Below are 24898 nucleotides of genomic sequence, written 5' to 3' on the forward strand. Positions count from 1 at the left end.
CTGGTTCTTTGAAAGAATTAATAAAATCGATAAACCCCTAGCCAGACTTATCAAAAAGAAAAGAGAAAGGACCCAAATAAACAAAAATCACAAATCAGAGAGGATAAATAACAATCAACACCACAGAAATACAAACAATTATAAGAGAATATTATGAAAAATTATATGCCAATAAACTGGGCAACCTGGAAGAAATGGATAAATTCTTAGAAACATATAACCTACCAAAACTGAAACAGGAAGAAATAGAAAACTTGAGCAGACCGATAACCAGCAAAGAAATGGAATCAGTAATCAAAAATCTCCCAACAAACAAAAGTCCATGGCCAGATGACTTCTCAGGAGAATTCTACCAAACATTTAAAGAAGAGTTAATACCTATTCTTCTCAAACTGTTCCAAAAAATAGAAATGGAAGGAAAACTTCCAAAATCATTCTATGAAGCCAGCATTACCTTGATTCCAAAACCAAAGACCCCACTAAAAAGGAGTACAGGCCAATGCCCCTGACAAACGTGGATGCAAAAATTCTCAACAAGATCCTAGCAAATCCAATCCAACAGTACATTAAAAGAATCATTCACCACGATCAAGTGGGATTTATTCCTGGGTTACAAGTGTCATTCAATATTTGCAAATCAATCCGCATGATACACCACATTAACAAAAGAAAGGACAAGAACCATATGGTCCTCTCAGTAGATGCAGAAAAAGCAGCATTTGAGAAAATACAGCATCCTTTCATGATAAAAACTCTCAACAAACCCGGAAACGGCCCCTCAACTCTATGGTCAACTAATCTTCAACAAAGCAGGAAAGAATAATCAGTGGAAAAAAGACAGTCTCTTCAACAAATGGTGTTGGGAAAATTGGACAACCCACATGCAGAAGAATGACATTGGAGCACTTTCTAACACCATACACAAAGATAAATCCAAAATGGATGAAAGACTTAAATGTGAGACAGGAATCCATCAAAATCCTAGAGGAGATCACAGGCAGCAACCTCTCTGACCTCTTGGCCACAGCAACTTCTTGCTAGACATGTCTTCAAAGGCAAGAGAATAAAAGCAAAAATGAACTACTGGGACTTCATCAAGATAAAAAGCTTCGGCACAGCAAAGGAAACAATCAACAAAACTAAAAGGCAACCTATAGAATGTGAGAAGATATTTGCAAAAGACATATCTGACGAAGGGCTAGTATCCAAAATCTATAAAGAACTTATCAAACTCAACACCCAAAAAACAAATAATCCAGTTAAGAAATAGGCAGAAAACATGAATACACATTTTTCCAAAGAACACATACAGATGGCTAATAGAGACATGAAAAGATGCTCAACATCATTCCTTATCAGGGAAATGCAAATCAAAACCACAATAAGATACCACCTCACACCTGTAAGAATGGCTAAAATTAACAATGCGGGAAAGAATAGTGTTGGTGAGGATGCAGAGAAAGAGGAACCCTCTTGCACTGTTGGTAGGAATGAAAACTGGTGCAGCCACTCTGGAAAACAGTATGGAGATTCCTCAAAAAGTTAAAATAGAACTACCTTATGATCCAGCAATCACACCACTAGGTATTTACCCAAAGAACACAAAAACACTGATTTGAAGGGATACATGCACCTGTTTATAGCAGCATTATCAACAATAGCCAAACTGTGGAGAGAGCCCAGATGTCCATCAACAGATGAATGGATAAAGAAGATGTGATACACACACACACACACACACACTGGAATATTACTCAGCCATCAAAAAGAATGAAATCTTGCCATTTGTAATGACGACATGGATGGAACTAGAAAGTATTATGCTAAGTGAAATAAGTCCATCAGAGAAAGACAAATACCATATGATTTCACTGATATGTGGAATTTAAGAAATTAAACAGATGAACATAGCAGGGGAAAAACGAGAGAGAAGCAAACCAGGAAACAGACTCTTTACTATAGAGAACAAACCAAGGGTTGCTAGAGGGGAGGTGAGCAGGGCGATGGGTTAAGGAGGGTGTCTGTTGTGATGAACATTGGGTGTTATGTGTAAGTGATGAATCACTAAATTGTACTCTTGAAATAGTAATATTATAATATATGTTAACCAACTGGAATTTAAATAAAAACTTAAAGTTTCTATTTAAAACTAAAAAAAAGAAAGAATACAACAAAGAATTGCAGGTAATAAAAAGAGGAAGAGAGAGAGAGCTAGAGAGATAAATGAATTAATAATAATAATTATCATTAATAAATAACCAATAATAATTATTAATGGAATAATAAAGATTATTTTATATTTTAATAGAATAAAAATAACCCAAAACAGGCAGAAAAAGAGAAAAAAAAAACACAAAGAAGAGATGGGCAGTTGGGACAAATAGGAGACAGCAAGATAAAAGATTAAAATCCAACTGCATCAGTAATCACATTAATTGTAAATGTTCTGAATAGCTCAATTAAAAAGGCAGAGATTTATAAACTGGATAAGAAGGCAAGGTCCAGGGCGCCTGGGTGGCTCAGTCATTAAGCGGCTGCTTTCAGCTCAGGTCATGATCCCAGAATCCTGGAATCGAGTCCCACATTGGGCTCCCTGCTCGGCGGGAAGCCTGCTTCTCCCTCTCCCACTCCCCCTGCTTGTGTTCCTGCTCTTGCTGTCTCTGTCTCTGTCAAATAAATAAATAAAATCTTTAAAAAAAAAAATCAAGAAGGCAAGGTCCAATTTTATGTTGCTTGTAAGAAATCCACTTTAAGGCAAAAGACATCAATAGGTTAAAAATAAAATGATGGAAAAAATATATAATGGGAGCTGGATTACCTATATAATTTCACACAAAGTAGACTGCAGAGCCAGGAAACATCACCTGGGAAAAGCAGCTCTTTCCATAGTGATAAGGGGGATACGAGTTTCAACTTACCAAGAGGACATAATCCTAAACCTTTATTATGCACCTAATAATAGATCGCCAAAATACATGAAGCAAAACTAATAGAACTGTACAAAATTCTGTCCACAGGTATAGTGGGAGATTTCAACACCATTCTCTCAAAAACTGGTAGACTGTCTGGGCAGAAAGTCTGTAAGGGCATAGGAGACCGATGAACGGTCTCAGCCAGCTTGACGTCATGGACATTTAAAAAACATACCACCCAACAGCGACAGAATGGAGCATGGACAATACAAGAATTCTCAAGACATTTAAAAAGATTCAAGGCACACGAGGCATCATCTCTGACCACAGTATAACTAAGTAGAAGTCAATAACAGAAAGATCTCTGGGAAATCTTCAATAAAAGAATGTATTTCTTCATAACTTTTGGTCCAAAGAAGAACTTTGAAAGAAACTCAGAAAGTTCTTCAAACCAAAGGAAAATGAAATGACATATAATGCCAAAATTTGTGGGATTAAAGCAGCACTTGGAGGAAAATGGATTAAAAAAAACCCTGAGTCAGAGAAGATACAAATCATCTTTAGAAACTAGAAAATAAGAGTAAATTAAACCCAAAGTCATCAGAGGAAAAGAAAGATCAGAGTGGAATCCAGTGAAATGGGAAACTCAAAAATAACAGAGAAAAATCAGTAAAACCAAAAGATGTTTCTTGAGAAGATCAATAAATGTATGAACTTCTTGTCACACTGATCAAAAATCCAATAAATGGTAAAGGGGGAAGAAGAGAATGGTATGAACAATGTCGTGATGATAGAATGAACAACGTTCGGGGAATGACACAAATTTCCAAAGATACCTCAAAAAGAAATGGAAAACCTGATAGCCCTTTATCTTTAGAAAAACTGATTTTAGTTAAAACCTTCCCATTCTAAGTACATACATACAAATCCAAGCCCAAGGGCTTCACATCGCCAGACATCTGAGGAAGAAATGGTACCAACTCTACGAATTCTTCCGGAAACCCGAAAAGGAAGGAACACACTTGAGGCCTGCTTCACTCTGACCTCAAGGCCTTGTCTGGCCTACAAGACTACGGAACGACAACATTCATGAATGGGGATGCAAATATTCTTACCAAATTCTGGCACAGTGAATCCAACAACACACAGAACCGTTCCTACGTCACAGGCAAGCCCACGCTGGGCCGCCTCCCTTCGGAGCGCCACCAATATGGCGCCAGCGCTGATGGGAATCACCCTCCTGAGTCAAGCATTCACTGGTACAGACATCAGCTGCTCTATTATCATCGAAACTACAGCTGGCGTCATGGTTATCTGGCGCGCCCAAGGAAAACACCGCTCTGGGACAAAAGCATTGTGAGGGCCACCGATGAAGAGGCAAGCTCGAGTATGCAGGTTTATGTGACCAGCCCGGGCTCGGTAAATAATTAACCCCCAGCCAGCTCTGGCCTGGCCGTTTCACAATAGCGTGAGACACCGTGGTGTGGGCAAGACAGGCTGACATGCCCGGAGGGCAAACAGGCAAAGTCTAGAGATTGCCTTGTTTTGCTGGGTTTACGGGAAAGTGACGTGGCATTTCTCGTTACAGATCCTTGGAAAAACATGTCAGTGTGTTGTGTGTAGGCAACCCTACAAACAACGGCGGGGCAGGGGGGGGTTTCTCTGGCACTGAAGTCTCTGGAAAGCTCACTTGGAGGTGGGGGCCGGGCATGGCACGGGGTGCTGGCGGTGGAGGACCTCAGGGCAGGATCAACCCCCAGGCTTACCAACAGTTAAAGGGACGCCGATGCCAAGAGCAGTGCAAAAGCCGCCTCGGCCTCCGTCCGTGAGGGTAGCCGCGGAGCAGGTGTCCGGTGAACAGGCTGGGGGCCCAGACTGGCACACCCCCAGGTCTGGGGTCCAGCCCGGCGCTCCGGCTCACCCTGAGTCTGTTCTTCTCAAGCTCTGAGTAGCTATTCACAGCTCAAAGATCAGAAACCAGAGGGGCCAGCTGACCACGGGGTGGGCATCTCCGGGGACCAGCTGGCCCGGTCACCCTGGAGAGCCAGCCGGAGCCAGACAAGACCAAGTCCCTTAGCACAGCCCACAAAAGAGGCTGTTCTCTGTTACCTGGCAAGGTTTTGGCAAACGGCCGTGGTCAGGCCTCCCTTCTGGGAGCCCACGTATACAGCCATCGGCTCTGGCTTCTACTCGGACCCGAGACCTCCCGGAGGGCTCTGCCAACAGGCCCCTGCCACCTTCTTCAGCAGGTTTGGTCAGTGCGGAGCGTCCGCAGGAGCAGGGAGAGCACGGCTGGGTCCCTTCCCGCACGTCACTGAGGGCTGGCTGTGTCCCATGGCTGCAGGCCGTGAGTCTTATCTGGTGGCCCACAGCCACCGCACCAGCCCGGGGTTGCCCGATACCTGCCAGGGTCTTCAGCGCCCCTGAGCTCACCTGGGCTGTGGTCAGGCTGTCATGCGGGACGACAGTGGCAGCCCAAGTCCCTTGAGGGGCGGAGCCAGCATCAGGGGTGTTCCCCAGTCTGCGGGGGGACTCTGGCCGGCACTGTCCACACAGCCCAGCCCACGTGTCCCAGCCCCACGCACAGGGGGCCAAGGGGCTCAGCATCTCAGGGGCCTCTGCCCCCCCGACTCCAGAATCCAGGTGTGCAGGGAAGACGGCGCTGGGCGGCAGGCCCCTCAGAAGCAGGGGTCCCCCCAGCACACGGGGGTGGGGACTGCCCAGAGAAGAAACTGAGCACACCGGGTGGAGAAGGACCGAAACAGGCACATCCCCGGGGACAGAAAGGAGACTAGCTGTTGCTCAGGGTTGGGGTGGCCGAAGTAGAGAGTGACCGCTAATGGGCACAGGGTTCTTCCTGGGGACATGCGAATGTTCTAGCCCCATGGTGACGGTTGCCCAACTCAGTAAATACACCGAAAGCCACTGAACTGTATCCTTTACAGGAACGAGTTGTGCGGAGCGTGAATTCTACCTCAGTGCGGCTGTTAGGTAAAACAGAATAATTAAGTTGTGTTCTCCCCAGCGTACGTATTTGTGTGCGTATACACACGCACAGATACACGTATGTACGTGGAATATGCGTGCGTGTGCACACATGCGTCTTCCCTCTTTTGTTTACCCAAAGTAACAGATTCATCCTTCGTGATCTTGAATATGCGTCCCGCCCTGACGTCCTTAGCCCGAATCTGTCTTTTCCAGGCTAACGAAACCAGAGAGCAAGTATCAGACTGGCCACTGCAGGTGGAACGTCCCCGGAGGCGAGCAAGGCGGGGTCCGAAGGCCGCGCAGCCACACCGAGCCCCTGCCCTGCGCCAGGCCCGCCGCCAAGCCTGTCCGCGTAGGAAACTACAGTGACCATATCCCCCCCGGGATGGAACATTTTACGTGTCACCTGGACCGGGCCACAGGGCTGCGAACATCGTTTGTGGGGGTCTTTGCTGGTCTCTGGAGGGATTAACACTTGAATGGCTGGACTGAATGACGCAGATGGCCTTCTTCAGCGTGGGCGCCCTTACCCCCCCAATCCTCTGGGTTTCACCTGTCCGGGGTCGGACCGCAGCTATCCCTGCGCCCTGGACCCCAGCGGGGCCCCTGGCTGCCCACGGGGCTCCTGGGACGAGGACGCTCCCACCTGCCCCGGACACCACTCGGACCCCTGGTCATCCCGGTTCAGCCGTGTCCCCGCCACCTGGGCCCCTCACATCTGTGCCCCGTTCCCCACCTGCAGGCCCCACCCTGGGCAAGGCTGCTATGAGAACAAACACTATTAAATGCCCTGGACACTAAAGAGCTGCTTCTTAATACGTCAGAATAAGAAGACTCTTGAGAGCTAACACTTGTGGGTCTCCATTCTATGGCACGCCTCCTCCCCAAGTTTAGATGGGGAAGCCGAGCGGAAGCAACCTGCCCAGGGTCAAGAAGTTTGCACGGTGCACAGACGGAGTTTGAACTTGGCCCAGAAAGCCAGATGGCCTCCCCGCCCAAAGGCTGAGGACACAGCAGGTGACAAGGGGGTCCCAGAGACACCAGCCCCGCATCCTGGGCTGGGCCCAGAAGTGCACCTGTGTGCTGGTCGCTCGGCAGGTGCACAGTGCAAGCCTTTGGTGGTCGTCCCCTCCCTCCCTGGGGCTGAGGCCCAGGGACAGCTCCCACATCTGCACTCCTCAGCCCCCTTCAGGCCTCTTGTGCCAGAATTTGCCAGTGTGCTTGGTAATAATGGAGAGTCCTGCCCTCCCCCACCTGCAGACCTACTAAATCTGGGGTGCACGGTGCAGGAGTCGGTGTTTTCTGGAGTCTGCCATGACCCTGCGAAGACCCGCTGTCACATGCAGCCCGGGGAAGGCTGAGCCACTCTGCACCACGCCCCAGAGCTAGAATGCCTTTGGGACAGGGAACTCACTGCTCGAAACACCGCCAAACTCTGGCACCCGTCAGGCAGGGCTCACGAGGCAGTCGCCTGCTCCCCAGCGCTGCCTTCCCCTGGCCCCCGTCCTACTCCTCGGCCCCAGCACTGCGTGCTCCATCCGCACGCCAGCTGGTGTCCAGATAGGAGCCCCTGACTCCCCTCCCGAGGGGCCCCTTTGCCACACGCCCCCCTCCATGGAGCAGAGAGAGCGCATCTTGCCTGTGCCGCCCACAGGTAGTCCAGCCGCAGCTTGATGTCCACCTGCCGGGCGTGCAGGGCCAGCGTGCACGAGAACAGCAGGATGGCCATGATCGGCTCGAAGCTGCGCCCGGAGACCGCGCCGCCCCTGTGCGGGTTGAGGAAGGAAACCTCGTCAGCACGGGGAACCCCAGACCCGGCCCCACCTGCCCCTGGACGCCATACTCAGCAGCACATGCCACAGACCCGGGCTAAAGCCAGTCTCGCCGGGAAACCCAGGGCCTGGCCGGAACCGGGCCCTAAATGGACACGTGGAGAAGCCACAGAACCAGTGTGCTTCCTGACGCGCAAACAGGAACAGGCAGCGCCTGAGCGGGCGCACGCAACACCAGCCAGGTGTATCCCAGTGGGGGGAGCGCACCTACCCCGAGGCCCTGGTGTACCCGCTGAGCTCCAGGACCAGGATGTAGGACGTCGTGAGCACGAAGAGCAGGATCATTTTGGGCAGGGAGGACACCCGCAGGAAGATGGCCAGAGGCAGGGTGCCCACGAGGCCGCAGAGCAGGGCGTGGGGCGCCGACTCGCAGGGGGCGGCGGGCAGCACTGCGTTCCGGCCGCCAGGCCTCAGGACCACCAGGGACCCGTTGGGGCTGGAGCTCCAGGCCCAGGGCAGGCAGCCCACCTGGAGGGGACAGAGGGGAGAGAGACGCCCACTCAGGACCAGCCCACCCTCCACCTCCAGCCCACTACAGCCTCTGGCTGCGGACCCGCGCCCCCCAGGTGCCACCAGAAGGCCTTGGACCCTCCCTCCTGCTCTGCCTTCCAGACTCCTCACAGCAGGGTGGGCAGGGCCAGGGGGATGGAGACCCCTGCCATCCTCCCCAGACCGCCAGCCCCCACTGGGTGCTCCTGCCCCTCTCCTATTGTTACTGCAGCCCTGCCTCCCTCCTGTTACTCCTCCCCTACCTCCCCCCTGGTACTCCCCATCCCACCTCCCTCCCAGTACTCCCCATCCCACCTCCCCCCTGTTACTCCCAATCCCACCTCCCTCCTGGTTCTCCTCCCCCACCTCCCTCCTGGTACTCCCCATCCCACCTCCCCCTGTTACTCCCAATCCCACCTCCCTCCTGGTTCTCCTCCCCCACCTCCCTCCCGGTACTCCCCATCCCACCTCCCCCCTGTTACTCCCAATCCCACCTCCCTCCTGGTTCTCCTCCCCCACCTCCCTCCTGGTACTCCCCATCCCACCTCCCCCTGTTACTCCCAATCCCACCTCCCTCCTGGTTCTCCTCCCCCACCTCCCTCCCGGTACTCCCCATCCCACCTCCCCCCTGTTACTCCCAATCCCACCTCCCTCCTGGTTCTCCTCCCCCACCTCCCTCCTGGTACTCCCCATCCCACCTCCCCCTGTTACTCCCAATCCCACCTCCCTCCTGGTTCTCCTCCCCCACCTCCCTCCTGGTGCTCCCCATTCCACCTCCATCCTATTATCCCGCCACCACCTCCCTCCTGTTACTCCTGCCCCAGTCTGTCCTGCCTCTCTGCCCCAGCTTCTATCATCTACACACTGTGAAGGGGCTGGGTGTCCCTTCCCCAGGAGACGGCATCCCCCTCGATCCCCCTCCACACCTCACTCCACGCCTCCACGCCAGACCCTGCTGCCTCTTAAGATGCTCACCACACATCCTTGGGCCACAGAGTAGATTAGGACCACTATGAAAATACACAAGATGGTGCGGATCTGGATCGTCAGGCATCCTGGAAAACACTGAACAGCACAACACGTTACTGTAAAAACGGGCGTTTATTAAGGATTGGTTCGCGTGCTCTGAAATGGGCACAAGGCTGCTGGGCCCCCACCCACGGCTCCCTTCCACACGCACTCCTTGCTGAGCTCAGGCTCCACCTCCCAAGTCAACAAACTGCCCAAATCAAAAGAAACAAAAACTAAGGTCTTTAAATTAAAAAAAAAAACACACCTGCCACCACGTAGCCCTGCTGTGACTGAGGCACTAAAACGAACCGCATCCATGAATGTGACATCTTATCTCAGAAACAAGGATTTACGTTTATTTGTGTTTTCTCTTATGTGCTCCGTCATTTTCTTCACAGAGGCTTGGCGTCATTTTTGTTATTAGAAACTTTACTGTAAATCTATTTAAGTACATTTTGTGAGATTCAACACGCAACTGACTTTATGGATAAAAGTGCCAAGTTCTTTTTAGATTCACGCTCGTGAAATTGGAAACAAAAGCTAAAGTAAAGACGGCAGGGACTCCGCACAGGATGCTGACGAGACCCCCAGGCAGCCAGGGTGCCCAGGCCGCCGTGGGACTACCCGCCGTCCTCCCCCGGGAAGTGAGGACCCTCGCTGTCCCCGGTCTGCAGGCGAGCAAACACGGCCCCACCAGCCAGCCTCCCTCATTCCATGGAGCTCACGCAGTTGCAGCGACGGATCTGGGTCCCGTTCAGGATTCCTGAGCCCCAACACTGCTGCGTTGTGCAGACAGGCTGGGCCCCCGAGATCTCAGAGAGAAGAGATCTGCGGCAGCACCAGCCCCGACTGCCTCACGGACCTGGTGCCCGCCGCCTCCCTCCCCGTCTAATCTCGTGTCAGCCCTGGGACAAGGCTGAGGATGTGGCCATGGGATTCTCGCCCCCCAGCCAACAAGGCACACACAGCTCACGCATTCACTCAGCAAACACTGGAGGGGCTCCTCCCGGCGGTGGACGTCAGGAGCCCCGTGGGGGCACTGCCCAGAGCCTGGCCCCTGGTGCCCTGGCAGAGGCAGAAACAGCACAGAGGTCCCTCGGGGAGGCGGTGAGTGGGTGGCCGCCAGCCGAGGCCCAGCAAGCCCTGCCCGGGGTGCACAGGGGCCGAAGTGGAAGGCGGCCTGGAGCCAGGTCTGCGGTGTGGGGGGAGGGCAGCTAGGCAAGGCTCAGGGGCACAGAATCACAGGCAGCCTGCCAGGATGAACACACCATTCCCATTTGTGTGGCAAATGGCCAAACGGTGGCGGGTTCCTGCAGGTTCCATACAAGCTGCCCACATGGATCCTCCGGGCCCGGTCCCTCCCTTTGAGCTCTACATAGAGTGCACGCTAACTGCTCACGTGATGCTTTATTTACAGGTGGGAATCCACTGAGTCCCGGGCACTGACTCCTCCCCCCTCCTGCCACAGCACAGGAGTCTCATCCAGGGATCTGATCTTTTCCTAAAACCCAGGCTTTGGGGCCACTGAGCCCAGCTGACCCCACAGGACCTGGCGCACTGCCCCGCCAGGCTAGGAGGGCACGCCGGGAGCCGTGACGTGGGCCAGCAGGAATCAAGGGGTGCTGCGGCTTTGTGTGACCTCGTCACCCTTCTGGGCCCTGCTTCAGGGCCGCCGAACCCTGGCCGGCTGTGTGCTCAGCGCCAGGAGCCCCGCTGCATGAGCATGGGGACGTGGGACGTCGCCAGCTCACACGCACAGGACCCCGCTGGTTCCTGCTCACTCCACTAGACAGGCATCTCCCCTCCCCTCGGCCCACCCTGGGGGCTTCCAGGCCCATCAGAGGCAAGACCACAGCGGACACGGACTAACTCGTGAGCTTGCGGGTCGGGGGGAGCCCCTGGAGCGGAGCGACCAGCTGCCCCGATACGTGAACCACAGCTCAGGCTCTGGATGGGGTTCAGAGCAAAGCCCGGTCATTCTCTGGAGACACTCTGGTCCTGCTCCCGGGTCTCGGCCACGGGCCAGCAAGGTGCCAGGGGCCTTGAGCCACCTCCTGAGCGGGGTGTTGTGTGACCCTCCAAGCCTGGAAGGTGGGTGTGCACGGACGGCAACCCCCCGTCATCGAGTGGGAGAGGCACAAATGTGATCGGGCCCAGGCAGGCCCTGGGGGCACACACACATCACACCAAGGAGAGACCCAGACACCACGGTCCCCACTCCTGTTACACCTGTGATCATTCACGATCAGCTGATGGAGGAAGAGAAGACTCCACTAGCTTCCAGCAGGTTCTACACGACCTGAAGGCACCGCCCAGAGTGGGCAGCTGCAGCCACGATGACCCCCTCTGGCTTGTCCCCGAAGGACAGTGACGGTAAATCCTGCCAACGGGCAGAACGTCAGGCGGAGCACCTGCCGGGTGTTCTGCTTGGAAGGAGAAGGGGCCAGATGTGCCGTCATTCGCTGACTCGCGGGCGCTGGCCCGTGGTCCGGCTGGACGGTTAGGGACGCACAAGGAGCGTGACTGCAACAGTGACAAGGAAGTCACCACTGGGGCACACGTCTGGGGGGCGGAAAACACGGTGTCCTGTGTGAATGCTACCAGTGGGGGACCTCGGCGGACAAGGAGTGTAATAATCGGCGGGGGAGGCCTGTTCTGGGGACACCTGTCAGCCCCTCTCCCCAGCTGCCCCTGCCACCGCCCATGGACTCATGGACAAAGGGTCCGTGGGGGCAGGGACAGAGGTGACGCTCAGCAGCAAGGACACCCACTCACCAAGGCCAACCTGGCCACAGCCACCGATCCTGCCCAATCCCAGCAGAGACCAATAGGGAGCCCCCGACACGGCACCCTTCTCCTAACGGGACTCACAGGGAAGGGACTCTGGGAAGGAGCATCCATCCGGGCCCAGGTGACAGGCACAAAGCCACGCGGCCCCCCTGCTGGCCGGTCACACCACCAGCCTCACCCCATGGCCCAGCCGCAGCAGACTCTCTAGCCTCCCTCCACTCTCACTGGGGGACATAGCAGGTGCATGCTGCTGGACCCCCCTGGTCTTACCACGACCCCCCCCCCCAAAGCACACGGCTCACGGACGGTGAAACGCCCTTCTGAAGACTCAGTTACGGTGCAGGCTGAGTGCCCGCTCTCGCAGAGCCGGGGTCACGTCCTCCTGGTCCCCGTGGCGCGGTCCTGGCCTCGTGGCACACTGCGGGACCGTGGAGAACACCGCGCCAATGGAAACAGCGCAGTGTTCCCACAGATTGTCCCATGGCCCTTAAAAATGATCGTTAAAATATCAAGACGCTCGGCACGTGATGTAACGAGCACTGGGTGTCATGTGCAACTGATGATTCACTGAACTCTACCTCTGAAACTAATAATACACTATATGTTAATTAACTGAATTAAAACTAACTTAAAAAATACATCAAAACTCTCTTACTGTTGTTTATAAAGCCAGAGATAAAAACCAGTGAGGCTGGTGTGCATCTGGTACGCTTGCGATGGGCACAAAATGGTCCCCACGGTCTCTCCCTCACTGCCTGGGCCCGGGGGGAGCACGGTCCCTCGACCACGTGGCAGCCCACGGCGGAGGGTTGCAGCCGTGGTCGGCCTCAGCAGTGGGCGGACTCTGTTACTCACCAAGGACAGGCGGGTGGACCCAGGTCAACCACACCAGGTCTTAAAGCCAGCAGGTGGCAGAAGGGGGAACAGGCGGGCTGGGGGCACGGGAGGGACTCCACACGCTGGTGCTGGCCTGGGGAGACTGGAGAGGAGCCACCAGGAGCTGGGGTGACAGTCCCCCCACCGCCCAAGCCAGATCTCACCGACAGCCTGAAGGAGCCCCCACAAAGCCTGCGGGCACCTTCCCTTTGGCCGCGCACTGCCCAAAGCTGGGAGCCAGCTGGCCGTGCCTGCCCTCGGACCCCTGAGGCTGTCAGGCAGCAAAAGGAAGAGGGGACGGATGCTGGAAGTGGGGAGCGCCCGAGACCAGGCGGTGGGGGTGGGAGTCCGAGCACAGGATTCATAAGCCATGCCCGCCCCGCCCCTGCTTCATATTTGTCTCCTCTGCTCTCCTGCCCTGCAGATTCCAGACTCCCCCAGGGACGGAAACCCATCAGGCAAAGGAGGAAGACCAAACCCCAGGAAGGGATCCCTTCTACATGGGGCGGTCGGATGTATGGTCTTTGTGCTGCTTTCCTAGGGGGCTCTGACTGGCAGAAGCCAGGGTGCTGGGAGGGAAGCTTGTGGGTTCTTGGAGGGAGAAGCCAAAGAGGTCCCTTCCCTGCTCGGGGAGTGGCGAATGGAGGTACAGCTGGCTGTATGGGACCCCACAAGGAAGGCCAGCGTGGGCTCAGGCAGGCCCGAACGGGCAGGAGAGGGCCCAGAGAACAGGTCTCCGGTCTCAGCTGCCGATCGGAGTCACTGGAGAGCACGAGCCCTGGGTCATCCCACCCCACCCCACGGCTGTTTCTGAATAGGCGAGACAATCAGTTCCCTTTGGCATCCAAGACCAATACGTGAGCTGGCTCTTCTGTGACCTGCAAATTCACGTTCCTTAAGGCCACCATGCCCACACCCCAGGCGGGAGCCCTGACTGCCAGCCACGGGCTGCTGAGACCTTCCCTCCACGCGAATACCTGATCCTAGAAACGTATTTGCTCAAATGCAAAGGGTTGAAACGCTTTTCTGAAAAGTGAACAATGCTGGCCACGAAGACTGATGTGGGGCGGAGCCTGCATGCTGTGGGCCACACATGGACGCCAAGGGGCCTGTCTTAGCTTTAAGACCCGTGGCCTACTTATCCTGGCAGTTAATTTGATTATATATCCACGGAGCAAAAACGAGCATGGAAAATTGTTGTAATCCGGGAAAAAACAGCGGATCTGCCCTGAACCCAGGCGAACCACCCCAGAGCGTGAAACACAGTTATCAAACGTGGCCCAGCGGATTGTCGGGGGTTGCACACCCTCCGGGCACACCGTCCACACAAAAGGCATCCACGCTAAGTCCAGCCACGGCCACATGAGCACCTGCAAGCACGACAGATGCAGAACATCCCCAAGGCCCCAGTGGGCAATGCCACAGAGCACCACGGGACGTCTGCCTCTCTGTGGAGTGGGCCATGCCCAGGACACACCGGGAGGAGGCCACGTCCGTGTGCACCAACCTGGGCACACTCTGCCAGGTGACCCGAGCCTGAGCCTCACAGCCGAGGGTTTGCAAGACTGAGGCAGGTGTGGCAGCCGTGGCCTCCACCACTCAGCTCGACGCAGCCTGCTTTCCCGGCGCCTGGGGGTTAAGGCCCAGGATGACGTGTCCACCAGGGGCAGGGCTTATGCAAGTCGGAGCAAGCATCGGGGTGAGAATCTCTGGGCTGTCACGGCACGGACAGAGCTGAAACCACCTGCCGGAGCCCCGATTACAGCTGCTGCTGGGCGAGGCTGTCCTCCTCTTGTGTCTGTCCCTTTAGCCCCCAGCTAGCCCTGGGGCGGGGAGCCCCCAATAGCAAAGCATACCTGACCTTGAAGAGGCTGCCTAACAGTCCCTTCCTGCCCGGCCCAGCCAGCCTGGCCTCACCGCCCCTCGCAGCCGGCTGGTCCCACTCAGCCCCCTCCTAGCTCTCACCCCGCACCCTCAAGCCCACTCTCTTGCTGGCCCACAGCACTGCGGGCCCCTCCTCCCCATTCCGGCCTCCTGGCCCCCTCTTGGCCCCATTGACCCCGTCCCTTTGTTCTCTAGCATCTCGCCTCGTGTGCCAGGCTCCTGCTACTGATGCTTATCAGCTCAATTCCCACCCCGTGTCACAGACGGGGACTCGGAGGCCCCAGGGCCAGCAGCCCCTAGCAATGGGGGAGCCAAGCGGGGGGATGAAGGTGCCGGGCGGCCACGGAGCTGGCCCAGCTGCCCGGATGCCCTGGCTGTGGCCGCCTGCCCTGTCCCAGCAGAAAGCACCTGCCCAGCTGACTCACGCTTTCCCATGGAGGCCTCGCTACCGTGGGCCCGGGCTCACCCGCATGCACAGCCCTGCCCACCCATACCTGTCCTCCATGGCAGATGTCGGCCTCCGGTGATGGCCCGGCCCCACCTGCCGGCCACCACCCCCTCCCCAGCCTGCTGCCACCACCTGTGCCCCACGGTCTCCGGGCCACACCCCGGGGTGGACACTCAGAGCTTGCTCGGGGACACCGCCGGGCGCGTGAGACTGAACTCCACAGGGTTCGGGCTGAGACCACCTGCGCCAGGAGGAGCGTGTCCCCCCCAGCTCCCGGCTCCCAGCTCCCCAGCGGGCTGTGGCAGGCTCTAGAAGCTGGCTCCACCTGGCACGTGCTCACCGAACATTATGTGAATACACCGTCTTACTCAAAGAGGAAAATGGCAGTTTCCAGTCAAGTGTGACTCTACGAAGATCCAAAAACTGGAAGTATGGTTTAAATAAATAGCGTTTTTTCAATTAAAAAAAAAAAAAACAAGAAGTTATCTATGAATAACAACAAAGTTAAGCGAATAAAACCAAATTTAGTTTTTAAAAAAGTTGCGGCTTCCAACAATTATACAAAGACAACACCGGGTCTGCTGGATGTGGCGGTGGAGTCACACGGGGAAGTGGGGTGTGTGGAGACATGGACGGAGGCCACACAGGGCTGGGACCGAGGGCTCTCCCAGGAGCACAGCTGCCCAGTGCCATCCCACACCCCCCACCCCAAAGGTCGCAACAGCAAAGCCAACGGAGAACCCTCCACAGTGCAGCTGCCCTGTCCACCACGTGAGTGCACCACAGACCGCTGGTCCCCTGCCCTGAGGGACTCTGCGCTCAGGAGAGGGCGACACACCGTGTGGGCCTCACTCCATCACTACCGACTGCCTGCCCTGTGTCCCCGTGTGCCCCCAGAACTCCGAGCAGGACCCGGCACACGACAGGGCTTCATGAGCTCCTGCTCTTCCAGAGGGCGAGGGTCTCCACCGCCCCACCTGTGCTGTCGAGAGGGCAGGCGGAGGCCATACGTGTACCTGTCCAGGTGATGCACAGGAACAGGACACAGGCATACACACAAGCTGTCCAGGGGACACACAGATACAAGACGCACATGACCCGTTCCAAACAACGTGTAAACACACACGCACGCACCCGGACCCAGGGGATGCGCAGGTACGGGACACACACGCACGCGCACGCACCTGGACCCGGGGGATGCGCAGGTACGGGACACACACGCACGCGCACGCACACACCTGGACCCGGGGGGTGCGCAGGTACGGGACACGCACGCACGCGCATGCACGCACCTGGACCCGGGGGATGCGCAGGTACGGGACACACATGCACTCGCATGCACGCACCTGGACCCGGGGGATGCGCAGGTACAGGACACACGCACGCGCACGCACGCACCTGGACCCAGGGGATGCGCAGGTACGGGACACGCACGCACACGCACCTGGACCCGGGGGATGTGCAGGTACGGGACACGCACGCACGCGCACGCACCTGGACCCGGGGGATGCGCAGGTACGGGACACACACGCACACGCACGCACCTGGACCCGGGTGATGTGCAGGTACAGGACACAGGCCACCAGGAAGCAGATGCAGAACACCAGCAGCAGGAGGACGACCACACTCCTAGGACAGAAGACACAGGCTCACTGCGGGCTGGGCGCAGCAAGGTGTGCCCAAGAAGAGCCTGCGATTCCAATGCCTGACCTCTCCACCAAGTCCCTTCCTGTCTCCACCCCGACTTCTATCCACTTGGGTCTGCCACGAGGTCCTCCCTCCTGAAGGACAGGCCCCTGGATGCTGCCCTCCCCTTGGATGTCATCTGAGAGCAGCTTCTGTAGAAAAAGCTGAATCCCCACACAGGGCCATCAGGTGGTCACCGTGTTCCCAGTGTCCGGGGACGGGGCAGCTTCCTGTGCTTTCTGGGAACCCCGGAAACTCACAGGGGAACAACTCCGCTAGGGAGGTCTTGTCAAGAAAGCTGTCTGTCTGGAAGGAAAATGCATCTTCCCATCAAAAACAAACACTGTAAGCTCACTTTGACTTAGCATAACTGAATATTATTCAATTACTACACTTTTCTTCTTTTCCAGAGGCCACTTTTCCTCATTTTGACGTATCTGAAAATGACGCACACCCAGAAACCAATGTGCATTTTCTCCCTCGAAATCTGTCCTGGAGTCAAGGGTACACGTTGTGTGGATGGAAACGCTAGGAACGGCTGGTGTCTTAGGGTTGTTTGCATGACAACGGAGAACCTGGGAGTGAGTGCCCCACACGCGGGCAGCTGGGGCCTGCCCTCCCGGCTCCCTGGAGCCCGCGGACAGCTGGCCGTGGCCGGCGCCATCCCCACGAGCTGGGGACCACGGGGGAGATGCCAGCGGACATGGAAGGGACCCCCGGCCCTTCTCCCCCAACCGCTGACCGCGGGGCCCGCCACACTTACTGCGGGATGATGAGAAGGTAGACGAGGCCGAACAAGGCGGCCAGGACGAGCGCGAGCACGACGGCACTGGTGAAATATTCATCCTGCAGCTGGTGGTACTAGGGGACACCGAGACCCACCATCAGTGGCTGTGGCCACTGGGAGACACGCGGGGTCCCCTGGGGACACCCGGGACCAGGAACCACAGCCGCATCAACAAGAGCAAGGGCGGGGGGCCACGGCCGAGGGGCCCCCAGGGTTCTCTGCGCTCCTGAGGTCCCGGTCACCTACCTTGCGCTCACGCTCAGCCTGCTTGTACTTCAGGGTGAAGAAGTCCAGGTCCGCCATCTCCAGCTCCATCTGACGGGCTTCCAGGAGGCGGCTGATGTACCTGTTGACGCGCGTGCCCGGGGTGGTGTAGACGACGTTTGCAGAGAAGGACGAGCGGTTTCTGAGTTTTTCCGACGCAGTTCTCAACGCCCTCCGCTGCAGCCACGGGGGAAAGAAAGAAATGTTAGCAAATCCTCCACTTACTGAAGAAGAAGCTCTCATGCTCCCTCCAGCCTGCGTGCTCGCCCACTGCAGTCTGGGGGGCCGGGTTCGGGGCTGGATGCAGTCCCAGCTACCCCGCCTGGGACTCCCACGTCTGCAAATGGGGGCACGTGACATTCATGTGGCACCCCATGTGGATGGGGGCGGTACCCAGCACAGGGCAATAAAACAGAGATTGGTTCTTTTAAAATATCAATAAAATGGACAAATCTCTAGCAGGCATGACAAAGAAAAAAAGAGAAAGGCGATAACAAACTCGGGAATGAAATGTGATTCTACTACAGACATTGCAGACATCAAAAAGGTAACAAGGAATTTCTGTGAACAATTATACACATTGATTTGACAACTCAGATCAAAAAGCTACTCAAAACACATAACCACAACTCACCCAACACGAAAGATTATTAGATTAGCCCTGTAATTACTAAAGAAAGTCAATTCATAACCGTAAAACTCCTGAAAAATTAATCTCCAGGCCCAGAGAGTTTCACTGGAGACATTCTACTAAACATTTAAATAAGAATTAACACCAATTCTATACAATATCTTCCAGAAAATAGAAAAGGTAACACCTTCCAACGTACTTTATAAAGTCAGTATTATCCTGATACCAAGATCAGACCAAGACAGTACAAAAAAAGGAACACCACAGGCCATCTCTTTCACTACTGATGCTAAAATCTTTAACAAAATGTCAGCAAACAGAATTCAGCAGTATATAAATAGCAGCATACACCATAACCATTTCTAGAGATGCAAGTCTTTTTACATATTTGTACGTCGATGCCTACACCATATTAACACCATAAAAACAAATCCCATGGTTGTGTCAATTGATACAGAGAAAGCATTTGACAAAATCCAATACACATTCTTGATAAACATGATCAGAAAACTAGGGAGGGAGGGGAAATTCCCCAACTTGGTGAAGATCTACACAGTACCGATAGCTAGCATCATAGTCTCTGGTGAAAAACGGAGTGCTTTCCCCCTGACTTTCAGCGGTGCTAGAGACTGCAAACACTGCAATAGGGCAAGAAAAGGAAATAAAAGGCAAATATTAGAAAGAAAGAACTAAAACTGGCCCTATTTGCAGATGACAGGATGGTCTACATAGAAAATTCCAAGGGGAGGAAAAGCCCTAGAACAAATGAAATCCACAAGGTCACCGGTAACAAGATAAACATAAAAAGGGTATTTACTGGGGCGCCTGGGTGGCCAGTCAGTTAGGCGTCTGACTCTTGGTTTTGGCTCAGGTTGTGACCTCAGGGTCGTGGGATCAAGCCCTGCGTCAGGCTCCGTGCTCAGTGGAGAGTCAGCTTGAGGTTCTCTCTCTCCCTCTGCCCCTCCCCCTGCTCCCACACATGCGCTCTCTCTCTAAAAATAAATAAGTAAATAAATAAAGGTATTTCTTAAACTAATAATCAGCATGTGAAGACCAAAGTTAAAATTCAGTGCCATTTATAATCACGGGGGAAAAAATGAAGTCCTAGGTACAACTCTAACAAAACACGTACACAACTTGTATGCTGAAAACTATATAATACTGATGGAAGAAATCAAAGATCTCAATACAAGGAGGGATACCCATGCTCATGGATTAGAAGATGTTTTTCTTTTTTTTTTATTTTAATTTAAAATTTTTTATTATGTTAATCCCCATACATTACATCATTAGTTTTTGATGTAGTGATCCATGATTCATTGTTTGTGCATAACACCCAGTGCTCTGTGCAGAACGTGCCCTCTTTAATACCCATCACCAGGCTAACCCATCCTCCCACCTTGTTTTTCAGAGTCCATCATCTCTCATGGTTCGTCTCCCCCTCCAATTTCCCCCCCTTCATTCTTTTTCTTAAAATCACTCAACCCAATGTTAAGACTTATTGTATAGCTCCTTTGATCAGGACAGTAGGGTGTTCTCAGAGGAACGGAACACCCTAGAGAGCCCAGAAACAGCCTCACACAAGTATGGTCAATGATTTTTGACTAAAATGCAAAAGCAATTCAATGGAAGAGGGATAGTCGTTTCCACAAATGGCGCTGGACCAAATGGACGTCCACACGCAAAAAAAGTAAATCTTTATTTTTTTAAGATTTTATTTATTCATTTGAGAGGGAGAGAGAGACAGAGAGAGTATAAGCAGAGGGAGAGGCAGAGGAAGAAGTAGACTCCCCACTGAGCAAGGAGCCCAACGTGGGGCTTGATCCCAGGACCCTGGGATCATTACCTGACCTGAAGGCAGATGCTCAACCATCTGAGCCACCCAGGCGCCCCCCAAAAAGTAAATCTTGACCTAAACCTCACACCTTATAAAAGATTAACTCAAAACACATCACAGGTTTAACTATAAAACATGTAAGTATAAACTCTTAGAAGAAAGGTGAAAATCTTTGGGGTTTGGGCTACTTAAAGATCTCTTGCAACACCAAAACCAAACACAGTTCATAAAGGAAAAAATATCAGTAAATTGGACATCTTCAAAATTTAAAACATCTGTCCTGTGAAAGACAAGCCACACGCTGGGAGAAAACACGTACAAACCACACATCTGACAGAAGAATCAGATCCAGAATTTGAAGAACTCTCAAAGGTCAACAGTACCAAGAAGTCACTCAGATTAGAAATCAAGACAGACATTTTTCCAAAAAAAAAGAAGAGAAAAATACGTGGACAGAAAATAAGGACTTGGGGGGGCGGAGCAAGACGGCGGAGGAGTAGGAGACCTGGATTTCGTCTCCTCTCAGAATTCAGCTGGATAGGGATCAAACCATTCTGAACACCTATAAACCCAACAGGAGATCGAAGAAAAGAAGAGCAACAACTCTCTCATCAGAAAAGCGACCACTTTCTGGAAGGTCGGACGTGCGGAGAAGTGAATCCGCTGCGATATTCGGAAGGATAGACGGCGGGGGAGGGGCCTCCGTGGGCCGCTTCTGGCAAGTGATAGAGCCGCGGAGCACAAAGTCGGAACTTTTAAAAGTCCGCTCCGCGAGGGACGTCACTCTGGTGGCTGAGCAGGGGGTGGAACCCTCCGGGACAGTGTGGTCTCAGGACCCTCGGGGTCACAGAAAGACCGGGGGTGCCTGAGTGCGGCAGAGCTCCCAGGTATTGGAGGAGGGAAGCCGGCTGCAGAGGCGGAGCCCAGGCGCGGGCTCTCAGCTCAGGGTGGCCATTGACCGTGATCCGCGGCACAGTCGGGCCCCTGCTCCTCCAGCAGGGACCCAACAAGCGGCAGATCCGGGGAGACTCCCCTTCCTTCCCTGGGAGGAGCCGCGCGGGAGCGCACTGCGGGGATCTGCTGGGTTTGGAGACTCCACCCGGGGTTGGGTGCCGGGGATAGAAACGCGCGGTCACAGGCCGGGTGAGCACGGAGTGCGGCCGGAGACCGGGGAGACGGGAGTGACTGACGGCTTTTCTCTGGGGGCTCACTGAGGAGCGGGCCCGAGTTCTCGGCTCCTCCGGGGCGGAGATTGGGAGGCCGCCATTTTCACTCTCCGCCTCCAACGCTGTACGGAAAGCTCGCAGGGAACAAAAGCCCGGAGAGCAAACCCCAGCAGATTCCTTAGCCGGGAGGGGGCAAGGGCGGGGCAATTCCGCCTCCGGCAGAGACATTTGGAAACCACGGCAACAGGCCCCTCCCCAGATCAGCGAGAACAGCCAGCCAAGGCCAAGTTTACCAATCAATGAGAACGGCAGAACTCCAGCGCTAGAGGACTACTGCACATAGAATTCACGGCTTTTTTACCATGATTCTTTAGTCTTTCAAAGTTAATTTTTTTAACTGTTTTTTTCTTTTTTTTTGCATTTTTCTTTTTCCCTTTTTCAACCAACATCTTATCAATCCCTTTTTTTTAAAAAACATTTTTATTTTTAATTTTTAGAGTCATATTCTATCCCTTCATAGTAGTTACCCGTATTTTTGGCTTATATATATAAGTTGTTCTCTCTGTAAAATTTTGAGATAGTTTCTTCTAACAGATTAAAATATACCCTAAATCTCTAGTATATGGTATTTTCTATTCCCCTGCCTGATCACATTCTCTCCCTTTTATTTTTTCTTTTTTCTTTTTTTAAATCCTCTTCTTTCTTTTTTCAAACAACTTCTTATCAATTCCTTTTATAAAATTTTTTATAATTTCCATCTTTACAGTCATATTCCATCCCTTCATCATATCAACCCTTATTTTTTTACATAATATAAGTTTTTCTTTCTTTAAAATTTTGGGAGGCACGTTCTTCTAAAAGACCAAAATACACCCCAAATCTAGTGTGTGGCAATGATCTATATACCAGCCTGATCATATTTGATCACATTCTGGGGTTTTTTTGTTGTTGTTGTCTTGTTTTGTTTTTGTTTTTATCTTTATCTTTTTCTTTTTCTTTTTTTTCTTTTTCTTTTTTCTCTCTTTCCCTTTCTTTTCCCACTGCTTCAGGTCTTTTCTGATTTGTTTAGAGTATATTTTCTGGGGACATGGTTACTCTGCTAACATTTTGTTCTCTCATTAATCTATTCTCCTCTGCACAAAATGACGAGACGGAAAAAATCACCTCAACAAAAAGAACAAGAGGTAGTACCGACTGCCAGGGACCTACTCAATACGGACATTAGTACGATGTCAGATCTAGAGTTCAGAATCATCACTTTAAAGATACTAGCTGGGCTTGAAAAAAATATGGAAGTTATTAGGGAAACCCTTTCTGGAGAAGTAAAAGAACTAAAATCTAACCAAGTAGAAATCAAAAAGGCTATTAATGAGGTGCAATCAAAAATGGGGGCACTAACTGCTAGGATAAATGAGGCAGAAGAGAGAATCAGTATTATGGAAGATGAAATGATGGAAAATAAAGAAGGTGAGAAAAAGAGACATAAACAACTACTGGATCACGAGGGCAGAAGTCGAGAGATAAGCGATACCATAAGACGAAACAACATCAGAATAATTGGGATCCCAGAAGAAGAAGAAAGAGAGAGAGGGGCAAAAGGTATAATGGAGCAAATTATAGCAGAGAACTTCCCTAATTTGGGGAAGGAAACAGGCATCAAAATCCAGGAAGCACAGAGAACCCCTCTCAAAATCAATAAAAATAGGTCAACACCCCGACATCTAATAGTAAAACTTACGAGTCTCAGAGACAAAGAGAAAATCCTGAGAGCAGCTCGGGAGAAGAGATATGTAACCTACAAGGGTAGAAACATTAGATTGGCAACAGACCTATCCACAGAGACCTGTCAGGCCAGAAAGGACTGGCATGATATATTCAGAGCACTAAATGAGAAAAATATGCAGCCAAGAATACTCTATCCAGCTAGGTTGTCATTGAAAATTGAAGGAGAGATAAAAAGCTTCCAGAACAAACAAAAACTAAAGGAATTTGCAAACACGAAACCAGCCCTACAAGAAATCTTGAAAGGGGTCCTCAAAGCAAAGAGAGAGCCTAAAAGCAACATAGACCAGAAAGGAACACAGACAATATACGGTAACAGTCACCTTACAGGCAATACAATGGCACTAAATTCCTATCTTTCAATAGTTACCCTGAATGTAAATGGGCTAAATGCCGGAATCAAAAGACACAGGCTATCAGACTGGATTAAAAAACAAGACCCATCGATATGCTGTCTGCAAGAGACTCATTTTGGAACCAAAGACACCCCCAGATTGAAAGTGAGGGGGTGGAAAACCATTTACCATGCTAATGGACACCAAAAGAAAGCTGGGGTGGCAATCCTTATATCAGACAAATTAGATTTTAAACCAAAGACTGTAATAAGAGATGAGGAAGGACACTATATCCTACTTAAAGGGTCTATCCAACAAGAAGATCTAACAATTGTAAATATCTATGCCCCTAACATGGGAGCAGCCAATTATATAAGGCAATTAATAACAAAAGCAAAGAAACACATCGACAACAATACAATAATAGTGGGGGACTTTAACACCCCCCTCACTGAAATGGACAGACCATCTAAGCAAAAGATCAACAAGGAAATAAAGACTTTAAATGACACACTGGACCAAATGGACTTCACAGACATATTCAGAACATTCCATCCCAAAGCAACGGAATACACATTCTTCTCTAGTCCCCATGGAACATTCTCCAGAATAGATCACATCCTAGGTCATAAATCAGGTCTCAACCGGTACCAAAAGATTGGGATCATTCCCTGCCTATTTTCAGACCACAATGCTTTGAAACTAGAACTCAATCACAAGAGGAAAGTCGGAAAGAACTCAAATACATGGAGGCTAAAGAGCATCCTACTGAAGAATGAATGGGTCAACCAGGAAATTAAAGAAGAATTAAAAAAAATACATGGAAACCAACGAAAATGAAAACACAACTGTTCAAAATCTTTGGGATGCAGCAAAGGCACTCCTAAGAGGAAAGTATATAGCAATACAAGCCTTTCTCAAGAAACAAGAAAGGTCTCAAGTACACAACCTAACCCTCCACCTAAAGGAGCTGGAGAAAGAACAGAAAATAAAGCTAAACCCAGCAGGAGAAGAGAAATAATAAAGATCAGAGCAGAAATCAATGAAATAGAAACTAAAAGAACAGTAGAACAGATCAACAAAACTAGGAGCTGGTTCTTTGAAAGAATTAACAAGATTGATAAACCCCTGGCCAGACTTATCAAAAAGAAAAGAGAAATGACCCAAATCAACAAAATCA

At 52.2% G+C, this 24898-nt stretch overlaps 1 protein-coding gene across 1 annotated transcript in view; it reads right to left on the reverse strand.

Annotated features, from left to right (window-relative positions):
• ADCY1 (adenylate cyclase 1) overlaps positions 1 to 24898 on the reverse strand; it is a 116797-nt gene that overhangs the window by 25312 nt on the left and 66587 nt on the right. The window contains exons 9-14 of the mRNA XM_064575510.1: positions 17950 to 18144; positions 17680 to 17777; positions 16775 to 16859; positions 9197 to 9286; positions 7944 to 8200; positions 7540 to 7666 (exon numbers count right to left, since the gene is read on the reverse strand). Coding sequence (XP_064431580.1) covers positions 7540 to 7666; positions 7944 to 8200; positions 9197 to 9286; positions 16775 to 16859; positions 17680 to 17777; positions 17950 to 18144 — 852 coding nt within the window. The remainder of the gene's footprint in view (positions 1 to 7539; positions 7667 to 7943; positions 8201 to 9196; positions 9287 to 16774; positions 16860 to 17679; positions 17778 to 17949; positions 18145 to 24898) is intronic.

This window comes from Mirounga angustirostris, unplaced genomic scaffold (assembly GCF_029215605.1).
Source record: "Mirounga angustirostris isolate CCGP_5_RB_7025 unplaced genomic scaffold, mMirAng1.0.hap1 SCAF_12, whole genome shotgun sequence".
In the NCBI taxonomy this organism is placed as follows: domain Eukaryota; kingdom Metazoa; phylum Chordata; class Mammalia; order Carnivora; family Phocidae; genus Mirounga; species Mirounga angustirostris.